Here is an 8091-nt window from a genome sequence, read left to right on the forward strand (position 1 = left end):
TAGCGTTGCTAGTAGGCAATTTTAATTTCAAACAAAGCATAAGCATATTCATATTCATATATATATATATATATATCACCAATATAATAATAGCAAAACACATCATGCCCACCAAGCTCGCGTGTGCCCGTACCATCAGAAAGATAGCCACCAATAATTACTTAATAAGAACTCATACATCTTAAGGTTCATACTTCCACCATGAAAGCTATTTTTCACAATTCATGACTGTCATACTGTGTTAATACCAGCTCCTATTATGATGAAGGACATTATTTATGCTAGTGAAATCATTTCAACAAAATAGTCCCCATTTTTTTTTTCTTTTTGAATTTTTCACATAAGAAAATCCCATGACTTCTATGAACTACTTTTAACTTACCTGAGTATGAGATTTTCTTTCAATATTAAGATAATAATCTCCTCTACCATCATGAATATTCCAACATGCAAGAAGGGTGATTTTTGGAGCCATGGAATTGGGTGTTATCCAAAATTATGCAAGGATTAATAATTTTAGAAGAAAGCAAATAACATGTTTAATATCAAAGAAACTTAAAACTGAAAACAATGTATATATCTCTTATATATGCTTTATGACAGACTACAGCAACTCATAACTCATTATCACATCTAAACAATTATCAGCAAACTAAGGGCTTTCCCAAAGTTTGCAAATTTAATGGTGCATTAGGACTCAATATAAATGCAGAGTCACATCTACACTCCTCCAAATACCTCCAATCTTAAATAATCAACAACAATATGCCTCGTAAGAAGCAGGCAGTCTATTTACAATATAAATTCTTTCTATTTAACTGTATGTTCAACCCCATCAATCGGCCTGTTGCAGTTTCTGCAACTTCACCAGCTTACTATGAAAAGCTGCAGCCTCAAAGAAGACTCTTCCCTCTTCCTTTCAAGATGGAGTATTAAAAATTTTTATATGAAATGTTAATATAGTATCTGGAATTTCATCGGTAGCTATTATTCACAGATGGCTTCAACTGCTAGCCTTTTCATGGTTCCAGGGCATGGATCTCCACCAAACACTTCAGGATCAGCAACTACAGCGCAAGTTTGCTGGCCAATGCAATTCTGTAACAGACCATCCTGAGTTAAATTCTTGAAAAAATCAGAATAACTATATAAAATTTGTTTTTGTGTGAAATAGAAAAGCTTGAAGTTGTAGAAGGAAGAATTTACCTTCTGAAAAGCATCGTAAGATTTGTGAGCATGGCAGACTCCTTCTGAGTAGCTTCCACACCCCCCTCTTGGAGTTCCAAAGCTAGCAAATTTTATGTTGGTCATCTTGTGCCCAGCAGGACAAGAGAGATGCGCTTTTGGCCTTCCATATTTTTTAGTACGCCAATTATGTTCTGTTGCTTGCCATTCTGCAACATCAGCACAGACACTCCCTACTGTTCGCTGGACAAAAGAAATCTTAGTTGGGTCTCCACCCCATTCCTCAAACACCACCAAAAGATTACCAGTTTGTTTCAAAAACGAGCGCGGGACATGATACCTGCACATTTTGCATCATCATTGTATTTCAAGTTCATGAAGATGATGGAAAAAGAGCAATTTTCAATTTTTTACTAGAAAACTGCTTTATGAAGTAGTAAGAAAGCTGTCCCAAACGAAGCTTTAAACTCATGGCTTTTCTAAGTCAGGACTTGTAATGAGCTTGCTTACCATCTTTGGGAGGACTCTCCACAATTACTTTGGCACTTCTTCTCATCATATGTACCGCGGTAATCGCAACCACCACATGAACCTGAAGCTATATATGCAGGCCAGTAACGGCCAATGCTTTCACCATTTATCCAAATCTGACCTTTTCCCATGCTACTCATATCTAGAGCCAAAGGTTCATTTCCACCAGGAGCATTGAAGAAAGTCTGTAAAGAAACAAGAAAAAAATGTGAGAAATATACATTTAGGCTTTGTTTGGAACGACTTTCTTACTGCTTCTTAAAGCAAAATTTTTGTACTAAAAAATTGCTTTAAACAGCAGTAAGAAAGTCATCCCAAACGAAGCCTTAATCATACAAATTTAACAGCAAATCTGAAAATTGGAACTTCAAAGAGCTTTTCATCACAATAAAGGAAATTCAGCACTCACCTTGAACCATGTCAAAGGTTGCTTTGGATAAACATCTCCCCATTCAACTGAGGAACTTCCATCAAGTGAATGAAGACTTAGGTGTTCACCTTTCATGCCAATCTGCATTGAATCACAGTAATCAGATAGTTTAATTTTGTTCTGATTTTCATTTTTTTATAATTCTGAGTATGAATAGGAGGAAAGCAAAGATAACTAACTTGGTAAGTCCATTGCTGATGAGACAGGTCTCTATTTCCCTCGTTAAGACCACTTAAGGTCACTGGACCAAGAACTCCAGCATTCCAAGTCTCAAAATGATCTCCCACATTCTGAAAGCACAACAGTTTATCAAAACGGAAGCTTTAACTTTGCGCAATATTTGAATTTGATCTGAAAGAAATTCTTGTGAAACAAAACATACTGGCAGGCCAACAGCCACACTTAGTATAGAGATCTTGTTGCTTCCAGCCCACATTTTCAAATTTCCTCTGTAAGTTAGCTTTGGAGAATCAACACCGCCATAGGCATTCCCTGCAACCATAAGTGAAAAAGAAAACTATAATGATTACAGAAAACAATTGCACCATAGGCTCTCTTAAATTTCAGATTCTCAGTAAGCAAAACCATCTACCTGCATATTGCCCATTAATGAAAACATGCATTGCATGGCCAGCGGAGAGAGCTGTGAGGACTGGGTAGTTTCCTGTCTTCAGGAATTGTTCATCTTGGCCAATGTCGACACTGAAAAACAAGCATTCGTTGGGTTAAGATCCAAAATATGAAATTTTAGATTATTATGGCTATAATGAGTTTGAAAACTTACTATGTCGTGTACCAGAGATAGTCAGATTTATCCCATGTTAGACTAATTTGCTCGTACAAACCATTTTTTGAAAAGGAACTATCATCAAGGGAATTGGTCTCTTCGTTGTAAGACTGCCATGAAAAGCTTCCCACCCAACTCATCTTCACCAATGAAGTCTGAGCTCCTACCTGCATTTTGTGGAGAAAATTAGGTATAATCCTAAGGAATTGGGTTCCATGAACATTATCAACTTAACAATCAAAATGACATGAAAAGTATGCAATACTCACTTGATTTAAGAAGAAAAGAAAAAAAATCTCAGGAGAAAAGAACTGTAACAAATAGAAAGTGCATAACTCATTTGACATACCCTTGCAGTATTGAAAACTGTGGTTTTGCAATCAGGAAGGATGCTGATGGACCAAGGAGGAAGATTATAGTGCAATCCATTGAAAGTTACTGTGGCATAAGATCCTGAGTCATAGTTTGCCAGGAAAGCAGCACAAGCTCCTGAATTTGTTCTGAATACATGGGACTAGAAAGCAAAATATTCAATGAGTTAAATACAAAATTTTCTCATTTGACAAAGCATAACTATGTTCAGAGATTACCTCCTGAGAATTCCCCAGTGATGAAACTACAGGATCACTAGAAACTAGAGCTGGTTCACACAGCTTAATTGCTCTATGCAGATCTCTTAAATGGCCCCATTTTGGCTCCCTTAGTAGACCTAGTTCAGAGAATAGCCAAGTTAATATTATAACTTAGCCATGGAGGAGGATATCAACCCAAATATCTCCATTCACAAAATCATAAAAGAAAAAGTAATATTTACCATATTCATCAATTGGGGCATCATAATCATAGCTGGTTGCAATGAACGGGCCGCCGGCGGTCCGGCCAAAATTTGTTCCTCCATGATACTAAAAAGGAAGCAAATTTCAAAAATAATCAACCAAGAGATCGATCAACGGTGATACAATTGCAACACAAGTAAGCTAATTAACCTTATACGTTCATTCAAACTAAGTTAATTCCTACCATGTAGTAGTTAATGAAGGATCCACCTTTCTGAATAAACTTTGCAACAGCAAAAGCCATATCTTCAGCAGGTCGATGAGGAACTGGACCACCATACCCTGTAAACCTGAAATAGAATGAGAAAACTTTAATTTAAGAAGAGAGTAAAAGTTAACTATTACTTAGTACGATAAACCCTTTTAATGGATCTATTAACTCAACCAATATGAAGTGTTAATTACTTCATAGAACCATCATCATCATCATTAGTTTTATCTCAACTATTTGTGCTGTCAAATCTATTATATGTAAATTATTTAAAACAAGTTCTATCCATATCACCCTTAGTCCACGCATTTTTCTTCATAATGAGTCAATAATACTATTCTCTAAATCACTTAGGCTTTGTTTGGGATGGCTTTCTTACCGCTTCTTAAAGCGGATTTCTAGTATATATAAAAATTTTAATTTTTGTATTGGAAAATAGCTTTAAGAAGCAGGAAGAAAATTGTCCCAAACGAAACCTTAGTCTAATGAAGCCAAGAATACATACCACCCAGTCCAAGCCTCTGTCCACATGGTAGGTTTGTAAGGCTTGTTTGGAGAGAAGTAGTCGCAGTAGAAACCATTGCATGTGTTAATCTGTTAAGGAAAGTAAAAATACAAAGCTCAAATGAAGATTCCTAAAGGAAGTTTCCAAACTTTCTTAAATGGACGAGCAATAAAATATAGAGATGAATAGTCATGATGATATCATTCTCCTTCACTTTTTTCACGTTGATTGACAATGACAAAATAACAAACAAGTATCAGCAATAATAATTTTATTGGTTCAGTGGCCAATTTCAAGTGATTAAGACTGACACTACAAGGGGTTGTTTGGATACAAGCAAGGTTTAGTAGATCTTGTGAATTCACATTACGTAAATTCTAAATGTGTTAAATCCTGAAAACTATTTGACGTGTTAAATACTGATAAAGATATTTTTTAAATTCAATATTTTAATAAAGGAGAAGAGAACAGGCGTATTTAAAACTATTCTAACCCGATATACTAAATCCAAAATTAGCTTAAAACATAAAGAAAACATGATTTAAGAATGAAAAAAACACGATATTTAGCATAAATCATAGTTAAATCTTGCAACTAAATAACCCTAAGTTTTAAAAAAAAATTAATAAAATAAATTTATTAGCCATATGTGACGGGAGAATTGATTAGTTATAGATAAAAGCGTGCGGAAACATGCAGACAATCATTCAGAACGTCGTACATAGTTGTATATAAAACTATGTGTGATGTCCTGGTTGATTGTCTACAAGTGTGGACTCCCTTTCCCCACTTAATAATTTCTCATGTAATGGGACCTATCCTTTAAGATTTAGGATGAGGAAAAGTTTATAGAAAAGGGCTGTGGATAAAAGCAATGGATGTGAAGAAATAGAAGGAAAAACAAACATACAACAGGATCAGGAGCATCATCTTGCTTGCACATGACCCATGGAACGCCAGTCTTAAGGCCAACAGCCATGCTAGCTGCCCAGTTTCCATAAGCTTTTACAGGGGCTCCAATATCATATTCCAATGGCCCAAGCTCATTCTCAATCTAAGCAATTTAAGAAGAAACATCAGACGCACATAAGAAGGAAGCCTAACTGGAATGAAATTTGATTACCTGGGAGAGGATGATAGGACCCCCTTGCCATTCATATAAACTTTCGGCTTTCATCATATTTACAATCTTCTCTGTAAATTTTTGCATGGCCGCCTGTTTCAAGATAAAGATTAAATCTTTCAATTATGAGCTTGAGAACGAGATAAAGAAGGCAATGATATCAATCTCGTAATCAAAACAAACATTGGAAGAAATAGAACCTTGAAGGGCCCATTGTCTGTTCTGAAGCTGATACCAGGAACATATTTTAGCCAAATTGGAAATCCCCTGAGAAGAAAATCAACGGGCAGTGAAAAGGAATTAGAGAAACTGCAAAGCTCAAATTTTATAAGCAAGAACTTCTAACAGCAAAAGAAAAAAATTCATACCCAAAATTCCATTCAGCACAAACGTAAGGACCAATGCGGAGATGAACATACAGACCGGCCTGCTTCACTAGCTTGATAAACTGAACCAGATCATACCTCCCCCCAAAGTAGTACTGTAATAAATCAACAGAAAAAAGTTCAGGAAAATAAATTAAAAAAAAAAAAACAGTTATCCAACTTGAATGCATGTCGTTAGAACTCCCTCAAACAGGAAACTACTTTTTTTGTTTTTTTTTTTTTTAATTTATTTTTTGAAATCAATACCTGACCAGGAGAAGGTTCATGGCCGTTCCAGAACACATATGTCTGAATCACATCTAATCCCCCATCTTTCGCCTTCTGGATAAGATCCGGCCACATCTGAAGCCCAACCAAAGAAACCAAACAACAAGATTAGAACTATCAGAAAACAAAATCAAAAGAAACAGGAATGCCCAAAAATAGAAGCCAAAAAAGAACAACTTTTCCCATGGAAACGTCCTTCTCACCTCCGGAGTGCTCCTCGGATAATGAATAGAGCCAGATATGAGAATCTTCCTCTGCCCATTAATGATCACCGCCTTGCGGTCATAAGAAACAGAGGCTATCGCCGGAGTGAGCCGCCACGGCGGAAGCAGAAGAGCGAGCGCAAGCGCCATTAGAGGTTTCAAGCCCATGACTTCAAAGAAGAGCTTTTTCCTTGCTCAGGATATCTGTGGCGCTCAGAGAGAGAAGAAGAGAAGAACTTAGTTCTGTGTTTCAATGTATTAACTTGTCTCTATTTCGTTGTTTTTGGTCTCACCACTTCCCCCTCTTTCTTTTTCTCTGCTCCTTTCTTTTATTATCGTCGTTTTGTTCCCTCTTCCCGCGGGAAAAAAGAGCAATTTTTTTTACGGAGATAGTGGTGATAGTAAACGAGGAAGGCTGCCGAGAGGCGCCAACTACTAGAGAGAGATACAGAGGCTTAATCTAGAGAGAGAAGCTTGAGATAGAGAGAGAAGCTTGAGATAGAGAGAGACTGCATTTAGCAAGCCATGTCGTGGTGAACTTATATAAGAAGAGGTGGAGGAGGCTGAGTTGGATTGACCTCTGTTAATGGGACCCACTCTCCGAATCTGACGTGGAACATATCAAGCCACCTAGGTTCTTAAAAGCAATATTCATATAGGTACCTCAAAATAACATATTTATAAATGTGACATTAAAAGAAATTTTTATATTAATATATTGCATATTTGCCTTAAGTGTAATTAATTTTTTGCAAATTAAACCAAAAGGTAAGGCAAATGTTATTTGAGATTTATTTAGAGTTTATTTAATTAGATTTCTCTTTTTCTAAGTAACTGGAATTTATAGAGTAAATTTTAAATGTCATTTTTTAAATCTTAAAATAATTTAATTTTTAGTTCAAATTTAATAGATTTATTTTTTTAATAAAATAAAACTTTAAATTATTTTATTCCATCAATTTTCTAACATATAATAATTTTTTTTTAATAATTTAATTTATAAGAAGCAGAGAATCTTTTTTATTGACGTGAGATGATTTATATGAAGATTTGTCCAATGTCACATAACTATATAAGTAAGATAAAATAAAATATATTTTTTCCAAAAAATGAAAGAAGAAAAACAACTTTCATCTTTCTTTTATTATCAACATGAAACCAAGGTAAATATTTTTATTTTTTTAGTTATGTTACTCTAAAAATTATATAAAAAATGAAATAACATAAATATTCAGGAAAATAAAATAAATAATATTTTTGATACGTCCTCAAAAATTACCTTGATCAAGAACGAATCTTGAGGCATATTCAAGTTGGAAACTTTCAAAATTAAATTTGGGATCATTTGAATTCCAATTTCAGCAAAATTATAGTCAAATTGAGCATCTCAAAGAGCGAAGCAGACAACACAAAAATTGGTCCAACTCAAGCCCCAATGGGTCTTAATCGGGGGCCCGGACCACATTTGAAAGGATTAAAACATTATTTGGATAATGAAATTATATCCAAATATGGCATGCTTATAGTCAAATCGAGCGTCTTGGTGAGGCGAATCCAACGAGCCCAAGATCTCTAAATTCCGGCACTATTAAGGCACTTAAACAGTTGAAAAACTCTCTACGATCGT

At 35.2% G+C, this 8091-nt stretch overlaps 1 protein-coding gene across 2 annotated transcripts; it reads right to left on the reverse strand.

Moving 5' to 3' along the window:
- Window positions 1-545: 545 nt before the first annotated feature.
- Window positions 546-6971, reverse strand: LOC110098850 (beta-galactosidase). Of its 2 annotated transcripts, none has more exons than XM_020825789.1 (19): window positions 6465-6971; window positions 6241-6336; window positions 5977-6089; window positions 5809-5875; window positions 5609-5701; window positions 5396-5539; window positions 4486-4574; window positions 3954-4059; window positions 3748-3835; window positions 3524-3642; window positions 3283-3447; window positions 2931-3100; window positions 2739-2848; window positions 2529-2638; window positions 2326-2436; window positions 2126-2227; window positions 1696-1901; window positions 1207-1525; window positions 546-1098 (listed from the first exon to the last, which is right to left on the reverse strand). In XM_020825789.1, exons 1-19 carry the CDS (start codon window positions 6630-6632, stop codon window positions 988-990), a joined length of 2487 nt encoding a protein of 828 aa, XP_020681448.1. In that variant the 5' UTR covers window positions 6633-6971; the 3' UTR covers window positions 546-987. The 2 variants fall into 2 exon arrangements, with proteins under 2 accessions (XP_020681448.1, XP_020681447.1); XM_020825788.1 differs by having other exon boundaries at window positions 546-1113.
- Between the last annotated feature and the right edge of the window lie 1120 nt (window positions 6972-8091).

The sequence above is a fragment of the Dendrobium catenatum genome, unplaced genomic scaffold (genome assembly GCF_001605985.2).
Source record: "Dendrobium catenatum unplaced genomic scaffold, ASM160598v2 fragScaff_scaffold_1525, whole genome shotgun sequence".
NCBI classification, from domain to species: Eukaryota; Viridiplantae; Streptophyta; class Magnoliopsida; order Asparagales; family Orchidaceae; genus Dendrobium; species Dendrobium catenatum.

Bases quoted from the DNA above. Each gene is read 5' to 3' on its own strand.
- LOC110098850 (XM_020825788.1), bottom strand. From the start codon at position 6,632: ATGGGCTTGAAACCTCTAATGGCGCTTGCGCTCGCTCTTCTGCTTCCG. The intron at 6,090-6,240 runs GTATTGATTTCA...GATTTATTACAG, and splicing joins ATGAACCTTCTCCTGGTCAG to TACTACTTTGGGGGGAGGTA. The intron at 3,448-3,523 runs GTAATCTCTGAA...TTTGCTTTCTAG, and splicing joins CACTGGGGAATTCTCAGGAG to TCCCATGTATTCAGAACAAA.